We start from the raw sequence: 17755 nt of genomic DNA, 5'->3' as shown, positions 1-17755 counted from the left end.
TGACTTTCTCTTGTATTTTGAGTGATAAAAATATAGAGAATGGTGCACGTAAAAAGAGAAGAAAGAAGAAAATGAGAAAAAAGAGAGATCTGTACTAATTTTTTCCAATTTTCATAGTGAATTGTTTGGCGTGTTGTGGCCCAGTAGTTTTTTTTTTTCTATTTGAATTTTTTTTCACGTTAAATCCTGATATCATTTATTTTCTCTGTTGCTTCTATTTCTTGCTTATTTTATCAATATGGTGTTCAATCCTCATCCTCAACAACCAAGCCAAATCAGTCGATTCCAACTAAAATTTCTCACATTTGCCTGATCAGACCGCACAGCTTCAACAAGGAATAGCCAGCATCTGACAATGAAAGATCTACTCATTATTAACTGCAAATGATGACAAAATATAATATACAACTCTTTCAAAATAAACATGCAACAAGGGTCTACATTAACAACCACAACAATATCAAATCTTTATCCAAATTTTATTTCAAACAGACCCAACATGATGCTCATTACACTCTTATCCTTCTAAGTTTTACTAGGTGTATTGGATCCAATACATTCACATAAAGCTCTTATATCAAAAGCATACATTTCTACAGAACTGAACAGCACGATTAATGATTATGTGCGGACGTCAAATGCCGTCCGGAGACCAATCAGAATGCGCCACATCACCCATTCGCTGGTACCGCAGCTCTGTACCACTGACGTGCCACATTCTGGTTGGTCTCTGGACGACGTTCTGCGTCAGGTATCCGCACAGAATAATTTCTCGAAGAGCACAACAACTTTATCCAACCTCACTGTAAAAACTGAAAAAGAAATCCAAGATATGAACCATTAGAATCCAGAATGAGCTGTAAGAACAGTGGAAAGCTCAATCAAATTTGTACCACATCTGAATATTATCTCTGCAAATCATAAATTGTTAAGAACTATCTAACTCTAAGAGTTTTAAACCCTAAATGCACAAAAACGCAAAGGTTTTTAGAATGCTGTGGCGTGTGTTAGAAGGTTCCATGCCCATCGTCGGAGTGGAACAGTATTTCATCACCAAGTTATGCGGCCAAGTCACCTACTGATTACACCAGACATCCATGGGACAACCACCGGGGCCGTTGGGTGAGAGCTCCTGTATGAGTCAGAGTACTTATCTTTGAAAGTCAGGCGAGGCTTTTCATCCTGCATTCAAAAATTGAGGAAAAAAATAATAGAAATGAAATTAAATTGACAAATATACTTGTGAAGGCAAGGGCCTTATTTTTTATAGATGTCGGTTCATATGATCAACATGTCATAGTTATGTTATTTGCTTGTAATCAAATGAAAATATTATGAAATTTAGGCTTCTTTTAGGACAACTTTCTTGCTGCTTCTTAAAGCTGTTTTTTAGTACAAAAATTAAATTTTTTATACTAGAAAGCTTCTTAAAAAAGTAATAAGAAAGCTGTCCCAGATGAAGCCTTAATAAATATGAAAGTTTAAATTTTCTTCGCAATCACCACCTTTTGGAATTAGTTGTAGTATCATCATTAGGAAGCATATTAATATTTTAGCCACATATCACACGCATCATCCATTAATCATATACATGAGTTTTTTAGCTTCACAACAACAACAATAACAAGCCTTTGTCCCACTACGAGAGGTTGACTACATGAATCCTTTTTCTCCATTGTGTCATGTTAAAAGTCAAATTCTTATTTAAATTTAATAAAGAAATATTATTTCTAATATTTTCTAACCAAGTATTTTTAAGCCTGCCTCTACCTTTCTTAATATAAGTCAAATCTAATATCTCTACTTTCTAACCAGGTCATCGGAAGGCCGTCGTTTTATGTGATCAAACAATTTAAGGCGACTCTCTCTAATCTTATCTTCCACTGGAGTTGCTCCAACCTTTTCACGTATATGCTCATTTCGTATCATGTCTATATGGATAAATCCACTCATCCACCTGAGCAACCTCATCTCTGCAAAACTGAACTCAGTATTATGCCTCAAGTTTCAGTAGAATAAAGTATTGCAGGTCTCACCACCATCTTATAGAATTTTCCCTTAAATTTGATGGGGACTTTTTTATCACACAACAAGCTCAAAGCATTCCTCCACTTCAACCATCCAACTTGAATTCTACTGATTATATCCCCATCTATTTCAACATCACTCTGAACCATAGATCCAAGATATCTGTTAGACCGGTCCATTGGACCGGTCCAGCCGGTCCGTGCGGGACCGGCCCAGCGCAAACTGGGCGGAGAAATCTCCGCCCGCGGAGATGCCGAGCAAGCCGCACACCGTGCGGGAGCTTTTTAGGAATCTTTTTTGAGGGTTTTGAGAGGGAAATTTGAATGTAGGGACTGTTTAGGGATTTCCTTTTGATTTGTATGCATTAAATAGTTTGTTTTCCTAGGGTTTGGGCATCTTGAATTTGGCTGAAATTTGAGATCTCTTAGATTTAGGTTTCTTTGGACTCTAGCGGCGTCTAGAGATTTGGGAGAGATCGATCCTCCTCTCGAATTGAGGATCAATTGTATCTTTGCTAATTTCCTTGCATCTACTAGTAAAATACAAGTTTTTCCTACGATTTTCTCTCAGTTTTCTACAGTTTTTCCACTGTTTTCACTGTTCTCCTGCTCCGGACAGCAGTATTTCGTGGAGATTTGCTGTAAAGGTGAATAGGAAATACTTGATTTCAAGTATTTCCTATCAAATTGGTATCAGAGCAAGTCGTGGGACCGGTGGAGGGCTGATTTCGGCAAATTTCAGCGGTGATTAATTGCCCGGAAGGAAGGGGAATTGCTGTTTTTGAAGTTCCAAATCTAGAATTTGTGATTTTACAAACTCAGGATTGTGATGGCGGCCAAAAAGGTGGATGCTCATGGAGGAAAGACTTGAAGAGAAGAATGAATCAAATTAAAACGACGGGGGGAAAGGATTTCCTCCATGGAAGAGCAAGTTGCGATCTATGAGACATGATGAAAAACGATGTTAGAAATCCAAACCAAACTTCATGCTTCTGTGGCGAAAAGAATGGAGGGAAAAATACGAATTTTGATATTCGTAGGCGAGGAAGAGGAGGGTGGAGATCGTGGAAGGAGAAGGAAGAAGACCACATCCTGGAGCCTGTCCAGAGGAAGAAGAGGAGGATATAGGAACGCCATGACGGGGTACTGTGGTTGGCGAGGTGCTATTTTTGAGACAGAAGGGGGGAATTTGAAGGAGGTTTTGGCTTATGGTAGAGCAAGGGAAGACCGGGAAACATGGGGTGCACCTAGCACTTGAGGAGAGGGGAAACTATGGAGAATCCGGGGCAATGGGGGCACCAAAAGGAGGAAGTTGAAGATGCCCATATTCGAGGAGAAGATGCGTATGGGTGGATTTATAAGGTGGAGCGATACTTCGCCGTCAATGGACTGACGGAGGGGGAGGAAGCCTGACCGCAGCCGGACTGTGCTTGGAAGGAAAAGCCCTGTCATGGTATCAGTGGAGAGATCAGAAGAGGCCTATCAGGAACTGGAGGGAATTCAAAAAACTGCATAATAGAAACGTTTCCAAACCGTCCGGGAGGAGATTTCTATAGCAGTTCTTTGCTCTGGTGCATGGAGGATCAGTAGCAAGACTACCGGAGCGGTTCGAGCACCTGGCTAGTAGGGTGGAGCGATTATTCAGATATCGTATTGGAGGGAACTTCATGAATGGGTTGAAGGCAGAGATCCGAGCGGCAGTGAAATTTCTGATGCTAGTGACTTGGAGGAGGTAATGAAGTTGGCACAGCTGGTAGAAAATCAGAATAATCTGGAGAAGGGAGCCAGGAGCAGCAGCTCAGGAGGCTCTTACAAGACTACAACCGCTGTTTTAGCACCCAAGGGGCCTGCATCAGTCAACATTAATGAGACCACCAGGAGAAGCCATTAGGAGGAGGGGGGGATAACATTCAAGAAGCTTACTGAAACAGAATTACAGGAGAAGAGGCAAAAGGACTTTGTTTTAGATGTTGAGCGAAAGGTATACGCCGGGGCACAAGTGTAAGGACTGAACTCTTCAAGTCCTTACTGTTTGTGATGAAGAAGGAATGGAGGGTGTCGTCTTTCCACTTTGCGGACAAGGTGGACTTCGGGAGGGAGTATGTTAGAACCGGTCCAGCCAGTCCGTGCAGGACCGGCCCAGCGCAAACTGGGCGGAGAAATCTCCGCCCGCGGAGATGCCGAGCAAGCCGCACACCGTGCGGGAGCTTTTTAGGAAGCTTTTTTGAGGGTTTTGAAAGGGAAATTTGAATGTAGGGACTGTTTAGGGATTTCCTTTTGATTTGTATGCATTAAATAGTTTGTTTACCTAGGGTTTGGGCATCTTGAATTTGGCTGAAATTTGAGATCTCTTAGATTTAGGTTTCTTTGGGCTCTAGCGACGTCTAGAGATTTGGGAGAGATCGATCCTCCTCTCGAATTGAGGATCAATTGTATCTTTGCTAATTTCCTTGCATCTAGTCATCTACTAGTAAAATACAAGTTTTTCCTACGATTTTCTCTCAGTTTTCTACAGTTTTTCCACTGTTCTCCTGCTCAGGACAGCAGTATTTCGTGGAGATTTGTTGTAAAGGTGAATAGGAAATACTTTCCTATCAATATCTAAAATGTATACTCTTATTAATGACTTAATCGCCCAAAGTCACAATCCCCCTCACTAGGTCTATTACTACTAAAATTACACTCCATATATTCAGTTGTTTAGTTTCACAATGAAGAATAAATTCATTTCCTAATTGAGGTTTAACTTCAAAAATAATTTTAAGCTCAAACTCATTTTCAGCTTTAGATTCCAATTGATGTTTGGTTGCAGATAAGATCTCAGGTTCAATTTTATATCAGGGTTCATAAACAAGCTCTAATATAGTTTTTAGTGTGTAAGGATAGATAATAACAATCAGCGAAAACAAAAAAATTGAGAAAAGCAATTGTAACAAAACACAATTATAAGTACACACAGTTTTATGTGTCAATGACTATATAGAGTTTAAAAGTTCCGCTAAACTTTAAGAGAGATGTACAAAGAGATTATTATTACATGATAGAAGATGAATCAAATTTAGCACTTCGATAAGACAAAATAACAAACAAGTACTGCGATCAAGGTGAGATCAAACAAATCACGAAAGAGATAAAAGCTCATAATTGTTTGTTGTAGGAAGTGACCAAACTACCTCCTCCCTTCCGGTGAAGCCGAAATCTTCTTTCTATTGTAGATCACCCGATTCTTTTTAACAATGGCAGAACACTATCGTTGTAGCAAGAAGTTAAACTCCTCTTTAAATTTTATTTATAGAACAGTGATAGGAAGCACTTATGTCACAAGTATTCCTATCCCAAATCAGTAAAAACCAATAGTAAAACTGCTGTCCACAGCGAGAAAACAGCGAGAAACAGGGAGAAATTGAGAGAAAACACAAGAAAAGACTTGTATTCCACTAGACAATGAATAAAATCGCAAGATACAATTGATCCTCAATTCGAGAGGAGGATCGATCTCTCCCAAATCTCTAGACACCACTAGAGCCCAAAGAAAACCTAAATCTAATAGATCTCAAATTTCAGCCAAATTCAAGATGATCAAACCCTAGGGAAATCTACTATTTAATGCATACAAATCAAAAGGAAATCCCTAAACAGTCCCTACATTCAAATTTCCCTCTCAAAACAGTCAAAAATGCTCTTCTTGAGCGGACGGCCCGCCCGATCTCCGCCTCCTGCGGAGATTTCGCGTATTACGCGACTTTGCCGGTCCCGTGCGGACCGGCTGGACTGGTCCAGTGGACCTGTCTAACAAACAGTTATTGAAATAGCAATGTTATATAAATAGTAATATTATCTTTTGTCGAATTCAAAGATTTGAGAGGGAAAAACTATATCTTTATTGCACAAATCTATCCCTATTATAGATCTATACATTATATCAAATAAAGATACAAATAAATTACAGAATCAAGCATTATTACCCTAATAGAATCCTTCCTAAATCAACCACCTAACTATGAAAAGAATTGGTGTAATTCATGCGAGCCTCCCACGGATCTCCGTGGAAATCATCGGCTTAGATTTAACACTCTCCGACAAGTTAGAAAATATAGATATGTTATTCCCAACTTGGTAATCAACTCGAGAAAGACAGAGTTGTCCAATCCCTTGGTAAGGACGTCTGCAAGCTGATCTTTTAATGAGACGTGGTATATACATATAAGACCACTATATAATTTTTCTTTTATAAAATGTTTGTCCACTTCTATATACTTGGTCCTATTATGTTGATCTGGATTGTTAGCTATGTTGATCATTGATTTGTTGTCACAATGTAGCTTTATGGAGCCTTCCCACTTGATCATTAGGTCTTCTAGAATCATCTTGACCCATAGTAGTTCACATATTTCCAAGGTCATAACTCTGTATTATGCTTTTTATACTAGATCTTGCCACCATGTTCTATTTCTTGCTTCTCCAAGTAACTAAGTTTCCTTCAAGGAATGTGCAGTATCCAAAGATAGATCGTCTATCTACTGATGATATTGCATAATCTGCATCAGTATATGCTTCTAGGGTTATTCTGTGGTCTCTTCGAAAGAGAATCCCTTCCATTGGATTTCTCTTAGGGTAGTGCAGTATTCTGTCTATAGCTTCCATGTGACTGTTTTGAATTTTGCATGAACTAGCTGACCATACTTACAACAAATGCAATATCAGGTCTATAGTGGAAAAGATAGATCAATTTTGCCACAAGTCTTTGATAAGCTCCCTTATCTACATCTGGATCTTCTTCAGCTTCCCCAAATTTGAGATTTGGTTCTACTGGTGTTGTTGCCAGTTTACAAGCTAGTTTATTTGTTTCTTTAAGAAGATATTTGATGTAATTTTGTTGTGAAATAAAAATTCATTTGCTGGAGCGGGCAACTTCAATTCCAAGAAAATATTTTAGCCTACCAAGTTCTTTGATATCAAATTCCTTGGTAATACATTTTTTTAGAATAACTTTCTCCTTTCCATCATTCCCAGTCAAGATAATATTATCAATATAAACTAATAATATTATGATTTTCCCTGAGTCTGAGTGTTTGAATAATAGTGTATGGTCCCCTTGACTCTGTCGATAACTATTAAGAAGCATGAATTTTGAGAATCTTCCAAACCAAGATCTAGGTGACTACTTTAACCCATATAGAGCCTTTTTAACCTACACACCTTATTACCCCAAGAATTTTCTTTAAATCCGGGTGGAATCTCCATAAATCTCTTCTTCCAAGTCCTCGTGCAGAAATGCATTTTTTACATCCAGCTATTCCAGATGTAAGTTATAATTAGCTATTGGTGAGAGTAGGATCTTGACAATGTTCATCTTGGCCACATGTGTAAAGGTTTCCTGATAATCGATGTCAATGTCTAAGTATACCATTTCGCCACCAGTTTTGCCTTATACATTTCCAATGTACCATCAGCTTTATATTTTATAGAGAAGACCCATTTGCGGCTGACTGGTTTTTTCCCCACGATAGATCGGTGATCTCCCAATTATTGTTCTTTTTAAAAGTCTGCATTTCATCTTTCATAGCATTTTTTCAATTTTTATCAGATAAGGCCTCAAAAATATCATTAAAAATATGAATATCATTTAGCATAACCAAGACGTTTTTATGTGAAGATGAGAAATTACTGAATGATATAGAGTTGGTTATGAGGTATAAGGGAGGTTTCTTTGGAGAACTTGTGTTTACCTCGATTTTAGGAGATGATTTAGATTCTTGGATCTGCTCTGGAGTATAATTGGACTTGTACGTCTGGAATAAACATTCCCAAACCTAATAACAACTTTGTCCTCAACTTCTCTGACTTTGATTTCAGATTTAGGTGGATTGGTTTGAGGTGGAGGTGGAAGGTCAAGAGGGGCAAATTGGCTTTCCTCATCTTTCTTAATTTCAGTCTCCCTTTGAAGATGAGGTTTGGTAAAATAAAATTTTTGTTCATCAAAAGTAACATCAACAGATACAAGAGTTTTCTTGGTGAGGGGATGATAACACTTGTAACATTTTCGGGTGGATGAATATCCAACAACAATGCATTTAAGTGTTATGGATGTAATTTTTCTCTATTCTTGTTGTGTGTGAATATAGGCAGTGCACCGAAAGATTCTGGGTGTTAGGTTATTATGAGTTCGAAACTCAGGGTAAAATGAGGATAAAGTATTCATCGGAGTTTTTAGTCCCAAGATTTTTGAAGATAGTCGGCTTATGCATGGGAAAATTACCACCCTGATCCTGAAATAAGCAACAAGTATGGTTAAATAGTATACAATAAGTTTTTGTATGGAGATTAGATTTGTGGATAATTGAGTTACGCGGAGCACATTTTTTAGAATGAGAGAGGGAGATAAGGTTATGTCTCCTTGACCTGCTACTGTAGTAAGGGAACCATTAGCAGTGATAATTTTTATCACTTGAGCAAGGAGTGTAATTGATAAAGTAGGAAGTGGAGTGTGTCATGTGATCGGTGGCTCCTGAGTCAATGATCTATAAACCTTTCAAATAATTTCAAGAGGCACTTAATCCAATGGAGCAAAAGAAGATGATGTTGTGATTTTCAAGGTATACTAGAAGTCGTTTTAACTTATCAATATCTTCTTTATTGAGCTCTCTGAAGTTAGACTGCGCTTCTAGGGTGTGCTGACTTGTTATAGTGTTAGCTTATGATGTGATCTTTTGTCCACTTCTTTGGTTCCATTCTTTACTAGGGGGCTTTCCGTATATCTTCCAGCATGTCTCTTTTTTATGTCTTGATTTCTTGCAATAACTATACCAAAGGGAGTCTTTATCTTTAAATTTTGAGGAATCTTTATCTTTTTCCTTCCATGATGCTTCTCTGGTTACAGTCCTTTATGTTACATAAAGATATCAATAATAGTCCCATATAATCTTAAAAATATGATTTCTTTATAATTATTAGTCCTAACCATTTATCTTTTTATTGATTATTGATAGAAAAATACTTATTACTAAAGCATTTTGGATCCTCTTACTCATTAAGATTTTATTAAAAAGAATGGTTAACCAAAGCATTCCAATATCTTCTATGACTCTCCAAACCCCAATAAGTATCTCAACACAACCTAAAGTTTAACTGTATGCATCTTCTTCAAAGTTAACTTAATTTAATGATTTGGATCAATCAACACAATATGCTTCAAAATTTTGCTCACTTTATACTTTAGAAAATTTTATTATTTAAATCTCTCATTACTAATCTTAATCTCGAATGATAAAGGTTGAGAGTTGATGTTATATTAACAATCAATCATAAAACTTGGTATTTAAATCTCTAATAATTGGTACTAGGTTGAAATGAGAAAGGCTGAGAGTTGATATTAGGATGAAAGTCCATCATAAAGTTTATGCCAAAAATAATGAAATTAAGTCGAGCACAAATAGTTAATAAATGATTAATGATGCTGATTAAAACCCTTTTGTGACCTAAAGTTCTTGAATTAGATTGCCTCTATTGTGACTTGGTGGCCATAGGTTCAAATCAAGTAAACAACCTTACTATAGTGCAACATAAGGTTGCATATATTAACCTTTCCCTAGGCCTCTCAATGGAATTCATGCACTAGGAATGCACTTTTTGCATGATTCTTTGATGGCCTCACCTTAAAGAAAGATTTTATTAGCTTCAACCCCTCCCTAGACCCTACATTGATGGGAGGTTCATGCATTACACATGCCTTTTTTCTTTAACATTTGAGACACCTAACTTGATCTAATTCGCTAGGTCCCTGTTAAAATAATGTGTCAACCAATAACTAGGTAAGTGAAACGAAAAAATCATAGGACATATCATGATTATTTCCTATTGGACAAGAAATTAAAATTTTGACAAAGCATGGCACATTTTCTTCCGAGCTAGCACTTCAAACAAACTAAAAATGTGATTGCAGAATGCCATATGCGTGGGTGCCCAACACCTCTGCCTACCTCAACATCACCAACTCTGCCGAACAAGCTTAGTATGTATTTTGAGTTTGAAACAAAATCTCAACTTTTCAACAGTGAGAAGGCGTGTTGAGATCATCTAATATTTTAACTTGTGAGACGTAATTTACCTGTTTAAGCCAACATTCTTGATGCTTGTGCTCATAAATGTCTGGAGAATAACATCCAGACTCTGATGGGCAATAAACCCAGATGTTGCATTTCATGTCACCTAGCTTTGCACTTTTGGCCTGATCTAGGCAAGCTTGACAACAGTCAGCTGCACTTTCTGTGTGGTGGGTAAGGCCCCATCTCACAGCAGCACCCGCATAATCAGTATGAAGTTCAGTATGACATTCGGGCGGCATTGACCGACCGGGGATGATTTCTTCTTCTGTTAACAGGGAAAAATATAAATCAAAACAGCATTACATGACACAGATTTAGAATTTTTAAATTTATTCCAGAAAGAAATTTTCAAATTTATGCTACAACAACAACAACAACATCAAGCCTTTATCCCACTACGTGGGGTCAGCTACATGAATCCTTTTTCTCCATTGTGTCCTATTAAAAGTCAAATTCTCGTTTCAATCTAATAAAGAAAGGTCATTCCTAATATTTTCTAACCAAGTCTTTCTAGGTCTACCCCTACATTTCTTAACATAAGTCAAATCTAATACCTCTACTCTCCTAACCGGGTCATCACAAGGCCGCCGTTTTATGTGACCAAACCATCTAAGGCGACTTTCTCTAATCTTATCTTCTACTGGAGCTACTCCAACCTTTTCACGTATATGCTCATTTCGTATCCTATCTCTAAGGGTAAAGCCACTCATCCACCTGAGCATCCTCATCTCTGCCACACTTAACTTAGTATTATGCTTCTCTTTTAAAGGCCAACATTCGGCACCATAAAGCATTGCAGGCCTCACTACCATCTTATAGAATTTTCCCTTAAGTTTGAGGGGTACATTTCTATCACATAACAAGCCCGATGCATTCCTCCACTTCAACCATCCAACTTGAATTCCGTTGATAATATCCCCATCTATTTCACCATCACTCTGAACAATAGATCCAAGATATCTAAAACGTGTACTCTTATTAATGACTTGATCGCCCAAAGTCACAATCCCCTCACTAGGTCTATTACTACTAAAATTACACTCCATATATTCCGTTTTAGATCTACTCAAGCGAAAACCTTTAGACTCTAATGTTGACCTCCATAATTCAAGTTTACCTTCAACTCCCTCTCTAGTCTTATCAACAAGAAGAATTTATGTCTTATTCAAATTTATGCTACAAAGTAAAAAAAATAATGTTAGCAGAGAAGAACACCTAGCTCATAGGCAGTATCTGGTTTATCATCCACAACTGTGTTGTTAACATCAGAAGGCAACCAAAAACCAATTCCCTCCAAGAACTTCTGCCAATGAAGTTCTAAAGCTATTTTCAGCTTCTCTGCATGCATATCACGTATCAGAGAAAATGTCGACAAAAGAAACCTCAATTAGCATTCAGCAGAATGTAAGACTAAATATGTCACGAAATATAGTGAATTTAAAGGATAATGAAACCAACAAATCTTAGAGACTCTTTCAGTTATACTTGTTTCTTTTGAAAGAATGCTCGGCTTTGTTGAATCTGCAACTGACAACCTCTTGATTTCTTCAATCTTCTGAACACGCCACAATTCTACCACTTCTGAACAAATCAAGTCAAAAGTGTACATTCAGAAAGTGATCACAAGCAAAAAATGAGTTAAATGCAAACAGTAAGTTACAAAGTTATAAGCTGCTAGCGTTTCTTGTTGTGAGGATTTGACTGGATCAAAGCATTTTATTCAAAATAACTGTTGAAAAATTAGAATAAAGAAGAAAAGTAAAAAAAAAAAAAAAGGCTAATTAGGATAATGAAGATCAAGTACATGGCATGCTATTTTAGTGACTGTGATTGTGCTAATTATCAATTAGTATTTACTAAAACTAAGGTGTTAAATAGGTGTTATAGATTTATTGGATCTATTCTACAAAAAAATTGGGGATATAAGGTGTTACAGGTTTAAGTATCTTAGTTCTATTCTATCAAAGATTGGGAATATAGCATATAATATAACTTCTAGAGTTAAGGTTAGGTAGCTTAACGAAGTAGTGTTTTGCAAGTGCAACAAGAGAATATCATGAAGACAAAGGTAAATTTTTTTTTTTAAAGTACAAAGGTAAATTTTATAAATTACAATTAGATCAATCTAGGTTGTATGAATTTGAGTATTGAACAATAAAAATGGGACTGATAAACAAGTAAAGGATGATAGAGATGATAATATTAAGATGAATATGTGGCAAAATCACTAAGGATAGATTGATAATCTATATTATAACATAGGGATGATGGGAGTAACATCTATTAAATATAAGTAGTGAAAAGTAGACTTGGGAGATTTGGGTATATACAATAAAGGGTATAAGATGTACTAAATAAGGAAAATAGGTAAAATTAATATGAAAAAAATTAGAAATAAAAGTGATAGATTGAAAGTAACTTCTATAAGTACAAAAAAAAAAAAAAATGGAAAGATGATGATGTGAATTAGTAGTCTCTACATCCCAAAACTTTTACTGTTAAATTTGATTTGTTAAGATAGATATATGCATCAAAAGTACCTTGCAATAAGAATGCATAATGAACTCTTTAAGATATTTTTTTTTTCAAAATTACATTTAAACCAGCTGTATTAAAGGATCAAAATGACAGACAAACAAAATTGTCATTAATAGATAAGCTCAACTTGAGGCCATATGTGCATGTAAAGAGGTGCAAATGAACCAATTATGCAAGTACATGGAACTAATGAGGAAGGATTGATAGAGAAAGTAATAGAACAAAACTAGCATGTCTAGAAGTTGAGCAAAAGAACACTCAAAATAAAGTTAAGAACTCATTTAGCACAATATAGTAATGACTGCAAAACAGTTTGGAGATGTGTAATGACAGTGATATTGACTTGAAAGATCTGATTTTTATATGCAACAAGATTAAAAGGAAGGTCTATCAGTTTTCAAAACAAAACAGTTCAATTTAAATAAAACCAAACAAAACAAGTTGCAGCATAATTTTTTCCAACATATGTATATAATTTAAACCTCTTAATCAATAATAATCATTAACAGAATTATTTAGAAAATTATTTAAAAAGAAGATAGCCTTAAACAATGCTATTGTAGCGAACAAGCTGATGAGGATGATATGGAGTTTAAGGATTGGGATCAGCAGAATGACTACATTTGGAAGATCAATCATTACAAATAGGATAAGAGGTAATATAATTTTGTTTCAGAAGGAAGTAGAGCTTTAAAACATTTTAAAACCTAGAAAGAGACATTCCTTGGGGCGCTTGCCTTGAACGAGTTGGAGGAGAAATCTGTCTGTAAGGCATACACCCACAGGTTGGGCATCAGCCTGCATATGTCACGTTGTCAAGTTAATTTAAATTAATTTTAAAACATCAAATAATTAAAGTTTAGCCTATTATATAGTCTTCCCATTGTTTAAGTATAATGTTAAATCATATGATTATTTGTCTTGATCTTTGCATGAACTGTTTAACCTCAAAAAATATTTTTTTAATCCCTTATACATGCTTTTACTTTTTAAAAGTTCGATTAGCAAAATCAAAGACAATAAAGCTGTGAATCTATTAGAAGATAAGAATAATGCCTGAAATGAGATGGAGTTTGTTCTTGAAATTGAATTTGCAACATCAAAACCTACAGCTACATCTGATTTGGATGTCTCGAATGGAGAAGACGACTTGGAGGATGAGAAGATTGAGGAATGAGGGCTTCAAGAGTGCACAATGGTTGTCTTGTTTCATTTTGACATTTAATTTGATATGAATTTATGTTTTTGTATCAAATTAACTTTAGAGTTAAATATGAATAATATGTTTACAGACTTTGGAATTTATTTTAATTTTTGTCATATATTTGATATTTTGTATCATAATTTTCTATTTATGAAATTTAATGAATAATTCATGGGGATTACACTCATTGCCTTGAGGATTACACCCCACCTTGTGATTTAAAACATTGGAAGGAAAACATTAAAAGGATGAAGAAGAAAAATGAAACTGGGAAAATAATACGAACCGAGTTAAAAGACGACGAAACCAACACCAACACCAACATCAAGCCTTTATCCTACTATGAGGGTTCGATTAAATGAATCATTTTCTCCACTGTGTATTGTTAAGAATCAAATTCTCATTTAAATCTAATAAAAAGGATAATTTCTAGTATCATATAACCAAGTCTTTTTAAGTCTACATCTACCTTTCCTAACATAGACCAAATCTAATACATCTACTCTCCTAACCGGATCATTAGAAGACCGACATTTTATGTGGCCAAAGCATCTATGGTGACTTTCTCTAATCTTATTTGTCATTGGATCTACTCCAACCTTTTCATGAATATTCTTGTTTCACAATTTGTCTATAAGAGTGAATCTAGTCATCCACATGAGCATCCTCATCAACACTTAATTTTATGCAATATGCATCTGTTTTAATGACCAACATTCTATGCCATAAAGCATTGTAGGTCTCACCACCATCTTACAGAATTTTCCCTTAAGTTTGAAGGGTACTTTCCTATCACACAACATGCCCAATGCATTCCTCCACTTCAACCATCCAACTTGGATTTCACTAATAATATTCCCATCTAAAATGTGTACTCTAAACAAAAAGAATTAAAAAAATGTTTCATAACTAAAAGATAAAGAAGCTGGTTAAGCCACTGATAAATCATGACATGACTGTTTGGATAGTATCCGATCATTTTTCCCTCATTTGCTCAAGATCAGGAATGGAACAAGCTGAATATGCTGACAGAGCCATTCATACCCCTTTCATGATAGCACAAAAACATAGTATCAAATTGGTAAGGCAAATATAACTGCAAATAATCCCATGGTTAGTTATATATTACCTCCTAATTGTCAGAATAGATAGATAATGCTGTTGCCTTACAAATTACCCAAGTTACCATGGCCACATGCAAGAAATTGTAGCGGTCTGAATGCTGATCAAGTTATGTACTTTGCTATAATTCACAGACAAGGACACGACGACACGGATACGACACGACACGGACACGGGACATGTCAGTTATTGAAAATATAGGACACGGACACGAGTTGGACATGGTATTATAGTTTTTATATTTAAAAAATAGTATATAAAAATTAAGTATAATTTTAAAAATAATTTGAAAATAATAAGCCATTTAACTAGAATTTGTACTTAAAATGATTAGTATTAGGATGTCGAGAGTCAGTCGTCGATGTCGTTTATCAGTCAACGAGATAGGAGATGAAAATACCTTCACTGTCAAAAATAAATGAAAATGAGAATATTATATGATTTGGTATTAAGTGCAGACGTTGATTTGGTGTTGTGGATAGGAAATAAGAAATTTAGTTTAAATCCTGCCAAATAAAAGAAATTATATTTAAAAGAATTCATAAAATATTTAAGATATGCGTGTCAGGCACGCGTGTCCAATTTGTATTTAATATTTTTTAATCGGACACGTTTTTAGCATGTCTGACACGTGTCGGAGGAGTGTCGGACTAGTGTCGTGTCGGATACGGTGTCGGACACTGCACGCCTCTTTGAGGAGAAGTGTCGGTGCATCATAGGTACTTTGTCATGATTAAACCACAGTATCATAGACTATGCAACAAAGAGCAAAAGGCACAAATTGAAATCAAGATAACATTCACCAAAGAAACATAAAATAGATTCAAGGAGTCACTATCCACTACTGAAACCCGCACCATTATCATTAGCATATCAGCAGTTTGGATGATCCTTAAAAAAAATTTCTGATTTAGAGCAAAAAATTGTATTATTCCTATCATAGCTAAATTTTTTGGAACTTCTAACCTTGTTCACTTTAAGCAACCCCTGCCAAGCCACTCTACGGGTTCATTTGGGACGGCTTTTTTGTTGCTTCTTAAAACAGCTTTTTAGTATAAAAATTAAAATTTTTATACTAGAAAGCACCTTTAAGAAGCAACAAGAAAGTCGTCCCAAACGAAGCCTACATTATTTCTACCATGCCAGCTTCTTCTCCTTTTCATTGTACATATATCACATTATCACCTTTACTATAAAAAAAAATAGAAGGATCGATTAATGCTATTCAAATCGGACTCCTCCACCATCCCTCTCTATTGCCACTCAACATAAAAACCAAGCCAATTAGCTACCTTATTCTGACATGTTGGAGGTAATGGCTAGTGCTCTGCATGACCCAGCTCAAGCTATTATACAAATCCTGTAAATTACATTTTCTAACAGCACTATCAAGTCCATGGACAAGTTAATCCTAATTTAAATAAAATATTCAAAGTATACCAACAAGCAATGCACAAACAATATTACAAAATGAAATTCTCAATTCTGATATGCTTGGATGGGAGTTAATTTTGGCTTCCTTGATGAAAGTTAACTGGAGTGTCCTATATTGGATTTCACAAAAAAATACAGGCAAAATAGTTCTAAAATCGAAGTACGGTCAAAGCCTGTATGAGAAATCAGCTAACCTCGCTGCTCGGTAAAATTAACAGAGGACCCCAAAGCCTTCAACCTTGAGAGAATCTCGAACGCCGATTTCTGATTAACTGATTTTGATAGTTTGGAACCCTTTTTTCCGATCTTCAATTCCTTCTTCAGTTTCTTAGCCTTAACAAGACCGAACACCAAAAGATCATCAAACATTAGTAAATGATATAAAACAAGCCATACAAACACAATAAAGACGAGAAAAACATATTCTTACCAATCTAACAAGTTCCACGGGTTCTAATGCCTGACGGATCCGAATCGACTCTTCAACTCGCTTAATCTGGTCTTCAGTATAAAGACTATCTGGCGCACAAAAAGCCAAATCAATGAAAACTGAAGAATGCTCCATCAAAAAAACAAAATTTTCAGATAAAGGGATTCCCTGCTTCACCTGGCGTGGACCTTTGACCGGTATTGGACGAGGACGAGGCAGAGGAAGAACTATACAGCGAGCGCAGCAGGGAGATTGAGAGGAAGACATTCACACAGCAGAAGGCCACGAATACCTTCTTGTAAGAGAACCATTTCAATCCTCTAACCCACTCTACCTCTCCCCTCGCCATCGCTCCGCCGCCGAAGTCTTCATATCACTTTGCGGCGTGGCACGTCGAGCAAGCGCCCATAGCCAACTCAACTCCGACCGTCAATTTACTTCCATAGCTCTTCTTGGATTATATAAATAGCATTGGAGACTTGGAGTATCTGTTCGATTAGGATCCCTTCCTTCTGCTGTCTCTCTCAGTATGTTCGCAAGCGCAGTGAGAGAGACGGGAAGGGGGAGAAATGGCGGAGCAGCGTACCGGTCAGTGGCCCGACTCACCACTCTCGTGATCGAACGGCCACATTTATGTCAATTTCTTGTTTTATTAAAAAGGAATTTTTAACTTATTTATAGATCTTTGCATGAAAATATTAACAAATATGATTTGAATTTTACTCTTAGAAAAATAGTTTTCTTAAAAACCATTAAGTTACCAATCCTTTACAATTGAAAAGATTATATATATATATATATATATAAGTGTGGTGAAACATCAACAAAAATATTTTATAAATATAAAAAAATAAAAGAATTATAACCTTTTAATTATTTAATTTGAACTTATTTA

General features: G+C 36.0%; 1 protein-coding gene across 2 annotated transcripts; it reads right to left on the bottom strand.

The window, feature by feature from the left end:
* Positions 1–813: 813 nt before the first annotated feature.
* LOC110096021 lies at positions 814–17363 on the bottom strand. 2 transcript variants are annotated; one of them, XM_028700138.1, is made up of 7 exons: positions 17038–17363; positions 16861–16949; positions 16625–16763; positions 11618–11713; positions 11348–11470; positions 10135–10394; positions 814–1182 (listed from the first exon to the last, which is right to left on the bottom strand). In XM_028700138.1, exons 1-7 carry the CDS (start codon positions 17207–17209, stop codon positions 1072–1074), a joined length of 990 nt encoding a protein of 329 aa, XP_028555971.1. In that variant the 5' UTR covers positions 17210–17363; the 3' UTR covers positions 814–1071. The 2 variants fall into 2 exon arrangements, with proteins under 2 accessions (XP_028555971.1, XP_020677428.1); XM_020821769.2 differs by having other exon boundaries at positions 10135–10397; positions 17038–17362.
* Positions 17364–17755: the final 392 nt, after the last annotated feature.

This window comes from Dendrobium catenatum, unplaced genomic scaffold, assembly GCF_001605985.2.
Source record: "Dendrobium catenatum unplaced genomic scaffold, ASM160598v2 fragScaff_scaffold_1456, whole genome shotgun sequence".
In the NCBI taxonomy this organism is placed as follows: domain Eukaryota; kingdom Viridiplantae; phylum Streptophyta; class Magnoliopsida; order Asparagales; family Orchidaceae; genus Dendrobium; species Dendrobium catenatum.
Note: the sequence above shows the minus strand (reverse complement) of the source record. Positions and strands in the feature narration are given on the sequence as shown.